The sequence below is a fragment of the Lampetra planeri genome, chromosome 11, assembly GCF_965212315.1.
Source record: "Lampetra planeri chromosome 11, kcLamPlan1.2.h2, whole genome shotgun sequence".
Taxonomy (NCBI): domain Eukaryota; kingdom Metazoa; phylum Chordata; class Hyperoartia; order Petromyzontiformes; family Petromyzontidae; genus Lampetra; species Lampetra planeri.
Genome location: NC_136117.1, coordinates 2,508,904 through 2,524,095, shown reverse-complemented (window position 1 = coordinate 2,524,095; position 15,192 = coordinate 2,508,904). Strand labels below are relative to the sequence as shown.

At 44.0% G+C, this 15,192-nt stretch overlaps 2 protein-coding genes across 14 annotated transcripts in view; both read left to right on the top strand.

Annotated features, from left to right (window-relative positions):
- The first annotated feature begins 2,552 nt into the window (after positions 1-2,552).
- Positions 2,553-8,589, top strand: LOC144721199 (uncharacterized). 3 transcript variants are annotated; one of them, XM_078598616.1, is made up of 4 exons: positions 2,553-2,732; positions 6,071-6,649; positions 7,342-7,390; positions 7,780-8,589. In XM_078598616.1, the coding sequence occupies exons 2-3, from the start codon at positions 6,113-6,115 to the stop codon at positions 7,360-7,362; spliced, it is 558 nt and encodes a 185-aa protein (XP_078454742.1). In that variant the 5' UTR covers positions 2,553-2,732; positions 6,071-6,112; the 3' UTR covers positions 7,363-7,390; positions 7,780-8,589. The 3 variants fall into 3 exon arrangements, with proteins under 3 accessions (XP_078454742.1, XP_078454741.1, XP_078454740.1); XM_078598615.1 differs by having other exon boundaries at positions 2,556-2,747; XM_078598614.1 differs by lacking the exon at positions 2,553-2,732 and adding an exon at positions 2,757-4,725.
- A 1,864-nt stretch (positions 8,590-10,453) lies between these two features.
- Positions 10,454-15,192, top strand: part of LOC144721200 (E3 ubiquitin-protein ligase MIB2-like) — a 65,368-nt gene continuing 60,629 nt past the window's right edge. The window contains exon 1 of one of the 11 annotated variants that reach the window (XM_078598618.1): positions 10,454-10,585. In XM_078598618.1, coding sequence (XP_078454744.1) covers positions 10,495-10,585 — 91 coding nt within the window. In that variant the 5' untranslated portion in view covers positions 10,454-10,494. Of the gene's footprint in view, positions 10,620-10,745; positions 11,115-15,192 lie in introns of those variants that run through there. The other 10 variants (XM_078598623.1, XM_078598619.1, XM_078598622.1 and 7 more) reach the window with 10 other exon arrangements.

The following is a 15,192-nucleotide window of genomic DNA, read 5'->3' as shown; positions in this document are numbered from 1 at the left end:
TTACGCAGTGTGCCTGCTGACGTCACGAACCCCCCCCCCACCTTCCGCGTGGGCCGTGTGTTAATCCAATACAAGAATCCAAGTCTCGGGCGAAGCCGGGTAGTAAAGCTCGTTTAAAATACAATCTTTAATCTGCTGATATTAATATGTATGAAAGAATAATTGGGAAGTCACGGTGAGCGAGTTACAATAGCTTCCAGGTTCTGAGTCATTGCTATTTTTGTGGTGCCCCGAGCATGAGAAGGCGTAACTCACCTTCGTGTGGTTTTTGGAGCCACGGAGACAATGAAACCATTATTGGGGGGAAAATCTCTTTATCAGTCCATTGATTCAACAACAAGCAGACTCGTGGTCTCTTTAGATGTGACCTTTAGACCTGTTTGTAGCAAGTGGTAGGCTTTACTGCAAATATCAAATGCAAACGTAGTTGGACGATATTCTACTGTACTACTCTGGGTGAGGGTCACTTAGAGTATGAATAGTGCAGTTTGTGGGCCACCAAAAACCTTATCAACAAACAGTATACAGTGATACCTCGGTTCACGAACTTAATTCGTGAAATGACTGGTCGCGAACCGAATTGGTCATGAACCGAGGCACATTTTCCCATAGGGTTCAATGTAAATCCGGTTAATCCGTTCTGACCTTTTTTTTTGTTTTTTGAAGCACAAAAATATGAAACAAATTACAATACACATTAGTACTGTACAGTATAGTAATGTATAAAGAGAGAACACCAACCTTGCTTGAGATGACTTCAGTAAGCACTCAAACAGGTGAACTGTACAATACAGTAAGTACAATATTGTACAGTACAGTTAAGTACTGTATGTGCTAAAAAGCACACCAAAAAGCTAAAAGTCACTGAAAGTGTCTTCACAATACTCACAGTACTTCTTTCTGTGTCTCTTCTTCTCTCCACGATCTTCCTACAGGAAGTCACGACCATGTGACAGCCTGGAAATAGCATTAAAATGGCCGCGGCTCCTGTTCGTGAACCGAAGCGGAGTTCGTGAACCGGAGCATATTTTTATGAACTTTTCTGTTCGTGAACCGAGTTGTTCGTGAACAGAAGCGTTCGTGAACCTAGGTATCACTGTAGTACGTTAACCTGTTCGTATTTAGATGCTGTAGCTTCTTTTTTCTCATGAAAACTAAAACTACAGGTTAATTATCAACAGAACCCACCACTCATCAACAACACCGCCTTCAAAGAAAACAAATATAATCGGCGACATTTTAGATAATGACCCTGACCCCCATGATCTCTCATTCGTTATCCTTCTCCACTCTCTCCGTTTTCATGGTGATCGAGGGGGGAAGATACTGTAGAAGGGTCATTGCCAGAAACGGTCACAGGTTATCTTTGTATTTCATATCAGTCAACCCCTTATCAGTGCCTACCTTAACACAGACCAATTCAGACCTTATTGGTCACCCCGTGCCCTTATAAATGTCAACGTTCAACCTACAAAGTCTCATCACAAGGGAGAAACACAAAGACATGTTTTTTGCCCGTATTGAAACGGCTGTACGCCATATGGATCTGAAAACGCAATTTCCCTGTACAAGAATACGGAGAAAACCGTATGGGTTGACAGGTATTGTATTATAATTGTTATTTTACCCTTCTATCTGGCAACAAAACTGACACCTTTTTTACAAGGAGTCATACTCTGATGGTGCATTGTCTTTGAGTTGTGTGCCTTTTGGCGTCATCTGGTCCACCCCATGTGAGACTAGGCTCTAAGGAAAGCTGTCTCGGGTGTGGACCAATCAACTTCAAGGACAGTGCACATTATCAGAGTTATGTTTTTTGTTTGCATTATGACTGCAGGTATTGTGGTCTATGTAAACATGACTCCTTGTAAAAAAAAGGTGTCAGTTTTGTTGCCAGATAGAAGGGTAAAAAAACAATTATCATATTTTTTTACTGGCAAATGAGGTTCCAAAGGTATTGTATTTTAAGGCAGTAACTATTAACCATTGTGAGTTCCTTGTGCTTGTGAACCACTGCCAACGCAGCATCACCGAATCATGTGCAATGTATAATAAAGTTCGCTGTCGCATGAGTCAACATTTTACTGTGTTGTTATATTACAGCAGGAGCTGAAAACGATGACGTGGGCAATGCTTTTTTTTGCAAATGTCACTTTATTCATGGGGGGGGGGGGGTGTGAATATGTGTGGCTTGTGCTACGACCCTGGCGACACGTGTTCGATTCCTGCTCACGGCCAACACTAGTGACGATGATCTGAACCGGTCCTGGGCCTCCCCTAGGTCGAGTCCGCCTCAAATTTGTACCTGGTGTGATGTGTAAACATCGCCACTGGGGAGACAAAGGTGGCCGGGCGTGGTGCTCGCCACCCAACCCCTCGTGCGCCGTGCCGGCCTTCGTAGGTGCTGCTCGCTAACAGCACTTGCCCCCAACAGTCTGGTTTCTAGGCTAAACGGGGGATCTTTGTCTTGTTGGCTTGACTCACGACACAGAAGAACTCTAAAAATGCGGGCGATGTTTGAACGGGACAAACCGGTTGTTGAAGGGAGGGGACAATTGACGCGGGTTGCGCGTGATGAGCACGGTCCACACTTCCTCCAGTGCGGCTGAAGAGAAGAAGCAGAACAGGAAGGGCGAAGAGAAGCAGAACAGGAAGGAATCTTCCCAAGACTCTCCCCCATCGTCTCTCCGGTTGTGACATTTCGCCTGCGACCATGTGGAATCCTCCCGCAGGTACGGAGCTACAAGGTTCGCGCACGCAGGCATCTTAGAACGACAGTCACGTTGAGCGGTTGCCGGCCCTTTGGATTATACTTATACAGAATATACACGTTAACTTTGGATTAGCATTTAACGAGAGATCGTATGATTACCGCCTGAAATTATAGCTGGTGTTGTGTATTGTTTTTGGTGTTTGTGTACTCGAAATTACTGTTATTTAGAATCAGAATATTTATGCTGGAGGAATCCGATGAGCTATAAAGCGCTTTTGCACATATGTCCAGTTATAGAGTCGGGTCAGAACGTTACAACGACAAACGATACAACAACACGATAGGAGTTCAAAGTATAGAAAATACAACTTTAACAAAATATACAAATACAACTATATTCAAAACGAGTGGTCAGTACTGTTAATACAGATCGACAAACAGTTGCGTGTAGCCCACTGTTGAGTCGTGTGCTGTGTTGCTATGGGTTGCTATGTTGCAGAGGTGGGACAAAGTCATTGTTATGCAAGTCCAAGTCGAGTCGCAAGTCATCAAATTCATGACTCGAGTCTGACTCGAGTCCAAGTCACATGACTCGAGTCCACATCTCATAGGTGGGACAAAGTCATTGTTATGCAAGTCCAAGTCGAGTCGCAAGTCATCAAATTCATGACTCGAGTCTGACTCGAGTCCAAGTCACATGACTCGAGTCCACACCTCTGCTATGTTGTATACAGTACTGCGGTGATCCGACTGATGAGTTGGTGGAGGTTTGAGTACGAGAGTCGGTGGTCTCCAGTGAGTCCTCCAGGCTTCCTTAAGAGTTCACTGGACTCAAATAACAAATAACAATCTTAGAGTAAACATGGCACCGTCAAACGGGACTGGCATTAACAGTTACAAGTACTGTGCTAACAGAAGTACTAACACGTACGTACTGATCTGAATGAAAGAGATGATTAATTCTAACCCGTTTAGTTGTGCCATTTTTGTTCATAGTTTTCACTTGTGCCATTTTGACCTGTGCCGTTTTTACCTGTGCTATTTTTACCTGAAATAACGTCGCGAAACTTGCATGTGAGGCTTCCTCATGCTTACTCGGTTGTACGACGCTTGTTAGGCTCAAGGTTACGTACTGTATTACCCAGATTAAACTTGTAGTGTAATACATTTTTCTTCAGTTGGTTAAAAAACGTTTACTTTCAATAACTGGCAATCTTCACGATTGTCTGTTACCACGAGAATGTCAAAGATGTAAATAATCATTGACACAGAATATAAACGTCCTGTTTCTGTGAGCCACAACTCGAGAAATGGAGACTGAATATTTGTTAATGGAGACTGCATTTTCGGGGCCAATTTTATTTCAGGGGGTGGGACAAATTTCCCAAGTCAGAACTTGGGAAATAATATCACCGAACATATAAATAAAAACATGTATGCGTTGGGAACATTTTTAATTTAACTTTTTAATTTAACATTTTCTTTTGTTAGTCTGGGAATTTTACCAGCAATGATTTTTGGAAACGCCTCCACGGTAATGCCACTCTTATTTTCCAAATCGAGTTTTTAATCAACTATAGAGTTTTGGGAGAAAACAGGTCAATGTTAATGCCCTCTAGTTGACTGTTCATGGTTAGCGATGTATTGGGGGTCATCCTGTGTGATAGACCAAATCTCACGCTTGGAACTTGCCAGTGACTTCTCACAAGAATTCCTGGTGGGAGGAAGATTGGTGCTGTCTCCCTGGCAAGAAGAGGGGGGGGGGGGGCTCCGCCTTGGCTAAGTGCAGCAAACTGAATTGAACGTTTTATTTTACCTGGTAAAGCCCACTGAGCTACATAGCTTTTTCAGAAGCGACCTGGCCACAAATGATGGCTCAACGAAGTGGCAGCCAAACGCACGTTTCTAAATGTGGAGGGAGAAAATTCCATGCAACCACGGGGAGAGACACGCAAACTCCAAATATACAGGTGTCAGGGTCGGGATCGAACCCAAGACCTCTTGTCTACCAGGTGAGGTAGTTAACATCTCACCACTGGCATTTTGGTGGTGTGTTCACATTGTTCACTCGCATGATTACAGCCTTTGTCAAGCATTATGAGCAACTGTAAGAAACTAACCGTATTATTGAACAAATGATGGCACTGAATCGGGCGTTTTGTTGGTAAGTACGTGATTGTTAACAGGTAACTAATTTTCAAATGTGGCAATGGATCCAATAATATGCACTGAAATTATTTGAGGAGACTGCTGAAATGTCTAAATTGATTTGTGGTGAGGATTAGGGTTAGATGAATGGAATTTCTATACCCGTTAGGCCAAGTCATTCATGCTGGCGTTTGGCTTTTGGACAGCACAACACAAAGCCTAACTATTATATAAGATTTTCTTGCCAGTATATTCATTAAGAAAAATGTACACGTTTAGATATATTGTAAAATGTCTATAATACTGTAACATTATTTTCTTTGAATATTTCAAACTAGTTCTCATGAAGCCTGTCTTCGCCAGGCAAAAGTTTTCGATACATATAATAAGTAACCTGATATGATTTTTGACAATTTTGATCTATGACCAGACACTAACATCTACTCCAAAAATGTGTATTTTTCCACAAAAAATGTTTGTTCATGACTTGATTCAACTTTTTATTTAAAGATGTACCCGTCGGAAACCCCTCAATTTAAAGATTCCATCATTTTTTAATTAGAAAGAACAAAAAGTCATGAACTTAATACTCTGAGGGGCAGCTCCTATATTTTACTGTTTTCGAATTATTCAGATTTGAACATCATACAATGCTCTATAAAACGAAGACAATATCTTATTTTTTAAACGGTTTATGGGACACTTAAAATCGAGATTTGGGTGCCTTAAAATGAAAAAATTTCAGCTTTTTCCCTTGTCGGGAGGTACCCGAGAGGTTTTTGACACATTCAGGTTAAGGTTTTTATTCATATAGATACTTGCTATTATATCAAGCTGAATTTGTGTAATGAAAATAGGAGCTTGTTATAATTAGCAATGCAAATTTGCAGAAAAACTAATCCATATTAGAACATTAACAGTAATATTCTGATGTCCTTTTCATGTAAATGTTTCATATATAGTTGCAAATATTTAGTTTTGAGTAGTGATGAAAGCAGAATTAGAAATCAAATCAATAATCGGTGGACAATATAAGTAACCAAATATATAAGTAGACAATTTGTTTTTACACAACTCATTGGCCCCACGGCCTTCTGGGAGTGCGTAATGCCGACATTGATTCTGAACAAGCAAACTCAGGACTGGTTTCATAAATGTTCTCATCATCTGCAGTCTGGCTTGATTTAATCAATTAATGTATCTTTGCAGGTAATCAAATTGCTCCTTCGATGCCAGGATACCCCCCAACAAATGCACATAACTCCCCATACCCTACATACGTGCAGGGTTATCCCCAGCCAGGATACCCTGCCAACCATGCATATTCCCCAAATACCTATGTTGGCACAGCACCCGCTACGGGAGCACATCCCCAAGTGCAAATGTTTGGGCATCCAGGTCAAAGCAACGCGGTCTGTTACCCACAACCCCATGCAAACCACCACACACAAGCCCCAGTATATCACCATGTGCATCAACATGTGCCAGCTGTTGGCCACCATCACCACGGGGCCCATAGTGGAGGGCTTTCTGGGCTCCTCCACACGGTCGCCCATGGGCTTGGGGTCAACCACGGGCACCATGGCCATGAAGTCGTCCACCATGGGCATGAAGTCGTCCACCATGGGCACGAAGTCGTCCACCATGGCCATGAAGTCCACCATGTGCATGAAGTCCACCACGGGCACGGCCACCACGGGCACGGCCACCACGGGCACGGCCACCACGGGCACGGCCACCATGGGCACGGCCACCACGGGCATGGCCACTGAAGTGAAAATTCACCAGGTGAGAACTCGAGACCAGGATGGTCTCATATGCAACAGTGATCTTTGGTATTAGTCTGCCAGTAGGGGGGCAGTGATTTATATATTCAGTGCCAATTGAGTAATTTGCAGGTATATTTCAAATTTGGACCCCGGGACTTGCCAAATAACGTCAGGGGGTATCTTTAACATCAACTGTGAAACAAATGGTGTGCAGTATTATTACAGTTATTATGCCCACAGTAATAATAATGGCAGCTGCTGAATTCGAACCGTGAACCTCTGCAACAAGAGGCGAACGTGCTTCCGCTGGGCTCCATCACCACTATTAAAAGGACATTATTAAGGGAGATGCATTCAACACTTATGTTCAACACAACTGCACACGATTGAGAGTAACTGGGATAAATGCATAGCAACATCTGGATTGTCTGAGAGTTTAGCAAGTCACTGTAGCTACCCTGTTTTTGCTGTGGTAACAAAAATAGAATATATTTATCACAAATCAATGTTAAAACATTGTACAATGTATTTAAGCCCAATTGTATCGATTTCTATTGAAACGGGGCGTTCCTGGTTATATTAAATAAAAATTGGTACGTGTTATTTTGAAATGGTAAACAATCCTCTGTAATTAAATTACAACAAATTGTGTCAGTGTATACTGGTTAAACGCATGAACCAAGTGCAACTTGACACCCTGTCTCTCCACAGCGTACCTCCAGCTGTGACTGACCGAGGCATGCATGGGCAATATTCTCAGGTAGGGATAAATCCTGTCTGCATGACAACTTTCATTTTGCATAATATAAAGTAATAATTTATAGCCAGTTATCAATCCATGCTATATGAATGCCCACTCTCACTTTAAATAGTTTGACCATACTTCATGCTGGTCAGTGTGGATTTATAGTAGTCATAACCAGGAATCTAATTTAGTGCAGTGCCTAACCTACAGTGCCATTACTCCCTCATACAGGACTGTAACACTGCATGTTTTGTAAGTAAGCCACCAAGATAGTATATTTAGAGTATTTATGTTCATATTCAACTACAAAAGATCATGCATGATTACTTTAATTGCCAAGCTGTTATTATGAATACGCTAAGGTAATAATTGTGAATAACCATCTTGGTTTGTTTGTATTACAGACTACGACTGGTCTCATTCTGTGCATGAATTAGGTTTATTGGTCTTGTTATCTTGGGGAAAAAGTCTATCTTGGGTCTAATTTTACATAACGGCACGTATATATTTTCATCTTCCAAGAAGTGAGCAACTTCAACATGTGCTCAATGCTCGGCTAGCGTCTCCATTAAACCTACAAGGGACTGGCTGCGTGAAAAACAAGAGATCGTCACTACCGACATCATCATCATCATCATTTAAAACTAGCGGTGAACAACAGCAACCAGTGCTTCCATCTTCTGCCCCTTGCTAAAGGGATCCAGGGCAGCCCAGAACCAGCCCACTTGGATTGATCCAATTGAGGGTCATGAAGATGAAGGCCATCTAGAAAAAAAAACTTAATTGAGCATGCATAATTGTGGGTAATCACCAATGATAACTTAGAGGCCTTGGTAAATCCACTGCTGACTGAAAGCCTCATGATGCCTTCGGAGTGATTGGAGAGGTAATTTTTTTGTTAACCACACTTTACAACGCTACTCAGTGAGTACCCATTGATGAAAGAGGTCCCGGATGGGTTCAGACATCGCCTGCCACTGATGTTAGCTGTGGCTAGGAATCAAACTCAGGTAAACCGTGCAAATAATTACTACAAAAACCCCTCATTCATTATTTTACGTAATTTCTTAAACAGTTGTTATTTCATGGATGTTCGTGAAATCATTGTCTTTGACTAAATTTAATGGAAAATGTCCTGAGGCTATTGTATAATCACACAGACCTAATGTATGTAATGTCATGGCTTCTGTATTTGAATAAAGTGTTAACTGGGACCGATTTCTCAAACTTCTTTAAATCCAAGGCCCCTTTTAATGTGGCTGAAAAACTGAAGCATGGAGTGTCGGGTTGTTGACCAAATGCATTCTCGATTGTTCCTTCCAGTGTCTTCCCGAGCAATCTATTGTGATTTAGACAATGGCCATACAATGAGACTGACATCATCCATGGGTGTACGACCAGAGTTTGCAAAATGCTGTTTTGAACATTGACACGTGGTTTACATATTGAATAACACTGACATTCCAACGTTCAAACACAGGATTGTATGATCCTGGAGAATACAGTAAGCGTGGGCGCTGCATGTGTGGGGAAGGTGGCAAGGAGCAGCACCCACCCCCCCCCCCCAAGATCTCGCGTCGCTGTGGAGCCGTGTCCAGGCTTCTGTGGGGGCAGCCGCTCCTTCACATCCCCACTCATTCTGTCTGATCAGTGACTCCTTCGGGCTGGGCCATGTAGCCGTTGCAATCATCACAACTATCGCCAGTGACATCGCAACATCCCGCGGAACCATCATCATCGCCCGGGATTGTGCATGGTCGCCTCACCGTACAATGAGAATTCACTATTTTAACAGCCCTGGTTTTTCCGAAACGAGTTTGCTGCCAATGTTTTGCCACAAACAAGTGTCTAAAAAGCACACCACCTCTGCAGTTCGTCACGTTTGCTCAAAAATGGTCACTCAAGACAAAAGTAATGCAATGTACTTCAGTAATTGTTGATGGTGTTTTGCATATGCACAAAGCCTTTGTGCTCTTGCACATTCTTGCATCCTGTTTGAAACAAGATTTGCTGGTCTGCGCTTGTTCGTTATGGTTTTTTGTCGCAGACCATATAAATATACCGTATCACCAAACAGGTGCACAGGATTCTGCTTATTTCCTGCCCCAACCCCCGCGATATCCCGAGTAAAGTGGAAACGCCACCCGTAATTATTTCCCCCTACCAACTCGAGGTTTCTGTGGATATAAAGCTGCGTGGAGTGGTTGCAAGCCCTCCAGCAGAAATTAGGTCAAGGGACAGACTGGCATCACGCGAACACACCCACCACCACACATATTAACACAAACCATTTAATGCCCTATAGTATTTTCTCTGGTAAATATATTTTTTAAAAATATACCAATTTCCTGGTTTCAAGAGCTGGGGGGCTGAGCGCCAAATGCTTCATTATGAGCGTTCAATCACAAGTCCCTCCGGTTGGACCCCGAGCAGTGGCGTCGTGACTACATGAAGACATTCCTGCGGAGTGAGCTGGTAGTAATGTTGGGTTGCTCGGTCAATGGCCAGGGTCAACGGAGGCGTGGTGTATTCCGCAAATATGCCCAACTGTGAGGGTGGGCACAAGCCGGCGTGAGTAGGTTAAACGTTGAGTTTTATAAGGGCACCACAGGGTGACCAGCCCCTCCCCACCCAGCCCCTCTCTGCACGACGGATGGACGGACACAATAATCCCCTGTGGGCTGGTGTAACCAGGAGGTTCCTATCAGTATAAGTGGCGTAGTGACTACACGATAAGTGTCTCACACGAGCTGCTCCCCCCCGTGTCTCCACACAAGCTGCCCCCCCCCGTGTCTCACACGAGCTGCCGCCCCCCACCAACAAAGATTGCGGCCAGCTGCGTCTGCGAGCTTCGAGCGCTCCTGCGGCCGTCTGGAACGCTCTCCCTTCCGATATTCGGAAGCCCACTGGGAACTGTGCACTTTGAAGTCGACATTGACAAACTAATTTCATTGTTTCGATGCTTTTCGTGTTCAGTTTTGTTGCCCCCCCCCCTCTCCCGCCGCACCTCCGATGAGCACGATTGGCTACGTATGGTGCGAAAGAAGTTAAAATCGACACTGCACGCAACGTAAAGTGCCGCTGTATCGGTGACACTTGGCCCACAGCGCACGCTGCGCATGAGGAAGTGGCAGCGAGCGCGGCTGTTCGTCCCAGTTTCACTTTGCAGTAGTAAGACTTTTACAACAACAGCAGCAGCGTCGAATGGTGGTGAGTCTGGCGAGTAGTGAGAGCCGTACAAGTGGTGAGTGGATTTCTGGTCGTGGTGTCGGGTGAGTGGTGAGAGTGGTGAGAGTGGTGAGTCGTGAGTGGTGTGAGTCGTGAGTGGTGTGAGTCGTGAGTGGTGTGAGTCGTGTGAGTGGTGAGTCGTGTGAGGTATGAGTGGTGAGTCGTGTGAGTGGTGAGTCGTGTGAGTGGTGAGTCGTGTGAGTGGTGAGTCGTGTGAGTGGTGAGTCGCGTGAATGCTGAGTTGTGTGAGTGGTGTGCGCGGTGAGTTATTTTGGTGGCGGTGTTCTCTGTTGAAGTTGAGTGGATGATGAGGCAAACAGACATCGACGCCGTTAATCGCCGTCGGCTCAGCCCGATCTGACTCTAAGATCTCGGAAGTGAATCGGGTTCGAATTTGTGTTTGGATGAGCGACCATCATGTCTAACAGGTGTTATCGGCTGCGGGGTCATATGTGGTGGGCGTGTGATAGAGGGACGGTGCAGCGAAGTGAATACCTCTGGGCTTTGCCAGGTAGGATGGGGGTGGTTTAGTTCTATTTCTATGTTTTTTGGTTTGATTTGTTTACCTTCATGGTGCCTTGCACTACCATCGTGATTTTGTATTGTTTGTTGTAACGTTCTTACCCCGTACCCCCACTGGACATCTGTGAAAAAAGTGCTTTATAGCTCATCGGATTCCTCCAGGATAAATACATATTCTGATGATGTGAAGTATTGGGTTTGTTACCCCACTGCGTTTTCACTTCCGTGCTCCCCACGTCTGCATCTCGCGCAGATGAGTGTGGGCAGCTACCCTTCCAAAATACGTTCCTTGTACAGTGTTCTTGTATTGGGCAACCCTTTATTAAATTGACCGGATGCCAATAGGGTAACGTCGAGAAGAAGAACAATAACACAACTTAACACTAAATTCTCGTTCATCTTGGCTCATCTTTACGAGAGTTTATCGTGAACCCATTTTAGAGACAGAAGGACAAAAGTAAAAATGCAGCAGTCACGCTTTAAACTTTCTTTGGGAAGCGTAAAGTATACTGTATATGTTTTTATACAAAGTTGGTGCATTAAATGTATTTGCCATTACTCATTTGGATTATATAGCATTCTAGTCCAGTCAAAGGCAATTTTATCCACTGCATACATCATGTTTTGCAGCACACTTTTCCACAAATGCCCTACCAGTAAACATTGAGCCGTGTCCCTGATTGCAGATTTTACCTCCTTAATTTGGCCACGATTACACTCTCGTAACCCACGCATTTGTATTAAGCTGTTAGGAACGGTATCCACATTGTCGGATGTTTCAAGCGTACAGTATCGGAATTACTCCTTTTAAAATAGGCAGCTTGAAATGTTGCCTTGAGAGAGAACATGCACCCACATATGTTGGATGTAGTGGCACGCAGAAGTGAGACGACGTTGTACCAGAGTTGAGTCAATTCATTGGCAAAGCATATACCCCCCGTTGAAATAAATCTTATGAGTATCCTGCTGCTATGGGTGGCAGCTTAATATATATTTTTGAAGAATACTTATTTCTTCCTTGGCCCTTTTTAAAATTACATTCCTTTCCATTGCCGTAGGGCCACTTTCCAACGTTGGATATATTCCTGAGAAATGGAACAAAGCCAGAGTGAACATTTCATATGTTCTATCAGTAAACATTGCATAACTGCACAAATATTGTACATCAGGGGTTGTGTCAGCCTTTGGGAATCCCATGCCTCGCGTGTGAACGATCTAGTTTGTTCACATTCGGCAACACCGAATTAATTAATTATTTCAGTTGTGTAGCGCGGGTGGGGGGGACACTCATTGCCCTGTGCCCCCATTGCGTCACATGCCCCTTGCGTCAGTGCGTGCCGCACGCCCCCTGTATCTCGGACCACACAGGCAAGGCGGTGCTTCCTATGCCTCCCACTCGAATGCACTTGGACCCTCCCACACCCTCCCCACCTCCAGCGGTGCCATCTCCAGCTTCACCATTTATTTTTGTAGTGAGTCCAACTGAGTCACAGACGTTGTCTTGGGAGCAACACTATTTATTCAGTAATTCAACACAACATAACACAACCCACACTTGGGTGTTGAGTGCCCATCTAGCCACGCTACGGCAGAACTAGACACGGTTCGCTATCCCGGGCCGGACCACAACCTGGGTCCCGGACCGCGTGGCTAGAGGCTTATTTTACCCGACGTGGATCTTCATCACCAACAACACGAAGAACCCCGAGCCCCTCACGGGGCTTCCGTTATATCCGCCCGGACTGGGGCTGGCTCCGCCCCTCGCCCCGCCCACCTTCTAGATCTCTCGAGCTCCTTCCCAAAGGCTCCTGAGAGCTCTTTTATACCACGTGACCGCCCAGTGGCCCCCGTCCACCGGTGGCCCCCCTCCAATATCATCCGGTCACGTGTCGGCAGGTCAACCAGCGTATCATGCCCCAACTTAACCCTGGCTGGCTGACACTCCCTCTCGCTACCTCACCGGGAGCCCGCACCGCACACTGTACGTGGTGCCTCCGCGCTGACCACTGCTGACCACTGCTCACCCAAGCCCCGCTAGGGTTGGTGGTACTACGCCCAGTAAGCGGGCTACACATAATGCCAACACATTATCCACCGTGGCTTCGTAAGTCCGGCACCACACAGTGACATACACAGTCACTACATCTTGTTGCTCGCAACCCACGTAGCTGATGTCCGCAATGCCATTTTGTGGATTGTTATTGCGTCACCAAATCCCCATTTCATCCACAAAGCAACTACTATGGCCTTTGTGGCTGCTTTGTTGCATTCCTTTGCAGGTGATTTTATTTAGCTTATATTTTCAAAGTTTGTATTTTTACAGTCTGCCATGAGGGAAATTTCCATTGATTTAGAAACGATGTCTTATACAATGAGCACACCACATTTAAACTAAAGTATCTAAAAAAAATAGAAGTAGGCTACTGATTTCCCTGTGTTTTCTCGTAGTGCGGTAATCCCTTGGTACACGTGGGTTCAGTTGCAAATGGGAATTGTCATTTATTCCCACATTTAAAACACTCAAGTAAGATGGACAGATTACGCCAAAGTCAGAGTGCTGAGTTGGAACAGTTGAGGTTCTGAGTTCTAATTTGGGGTTGGGCCATCTGTGATTAAACTTGGTTCTCAATTTTAGTGAGTTCATGGCCTTAGCCCATTCACACATGCATGCGTGTCTGCTTATGTTGTTGCCGTGTCTGTGTTTTATCTTTGTGTGTGTATCTCTCTCTCTGCATGTTGTCTGCCCGTGTTGTTTCCGTGCCTGTGTTTTATCATTCATTCTTACCTGATGATTGTTGCTTATGTTGCAACCGAAACGTCGTATTATATTACTATTTGATTTTATTTTCTACGTGACTTTACCGAAATAACCAAAGAGTAACACCGTTCTTACCACTTGAATTATTTAAACCAATTTTTATGAGAGAATGGACGTAATATCTGAATTTACCATTTTATATTTAGCCACACAATGTAATTTAACTTTTATTGGAACCAAAATTATATTAATACATTATCCTGGTGAATTCTGTCTGATAATGACATAATAAAAAATGGAAATTAGTTATTTAAGCAACAAGATAAAAAAAATGGTACTGTTTTATTGAACCAGAAGAACCTATGCATCGATATATATATATCTCCATGGCTTGTTTTTAAACCTTAGATTTAAAAACAAATATTTTTAAAAATATATATTTCATTTATTGTGGCGGAGCATTGGTGCTGTAGTCGTGTACCGTGCTATGAACCTGGCTGCCTAAATTTAATTCACGACCACAGCTAGTATCCGTGGCGAGTGATATCAGAACCAGTCCTTAACTCCTTTACCAATCTGTACTGACCAGTGTGGTGAAGTATAGTCAAGCAACACCCACAACCAATATGGCATGGGGAGGTCTTCATCCATTCGTAGAAAGGACTGTAGATTGCCTGTACAGCAGGCATGTCCAAAGTCCGGCCCGCGGGCCAATCACAGCCCGCGGTCAGATTTCACACGGCCCGCAGCTTCGGTCTTATAAATCATAAAACGTTAAAGATGTAATTCCTCCTTTCACCACACGGTGGCAGCACCATTTTAATTATATCTGGCTCTGCATCCGTGCCGTAAACCCTTCTCGAGTCATTTCTGCCATGGCAACTGCAAAAAAAGAAATGCGGTCATTCGCTAAGAAAATGCTGAGCTTATTCGGCTCCACATATTTGTGTGAGCAAACATTCTCAGTCATGAACTTAAACAAGAACCGATTGAGGTCAAGAATGAGCGACTCCCACTTGCGTGGCATTTTACACATCTCAACCACTGCCCTCAAGCCAGACCTGGTCTCTTTACTAAAATTTAGATCTCAGTATCACCCTTCTCATTAGTGTCAGCAAGTTATCTGTTCCTTGATCAATCTGAAATTGAGTGTTTTGAACTGTAACATCTGTCACTATTAACATTGAAAAGCCTAAAGCACACTAATGCACTTGGACTTATGGCACTTGTTTTTATTAAACTCTTGATTAAGATTTGGTTATAACTGTTGATGCTATGTAACTGTAGATGTGACACAAACTATTGCTTT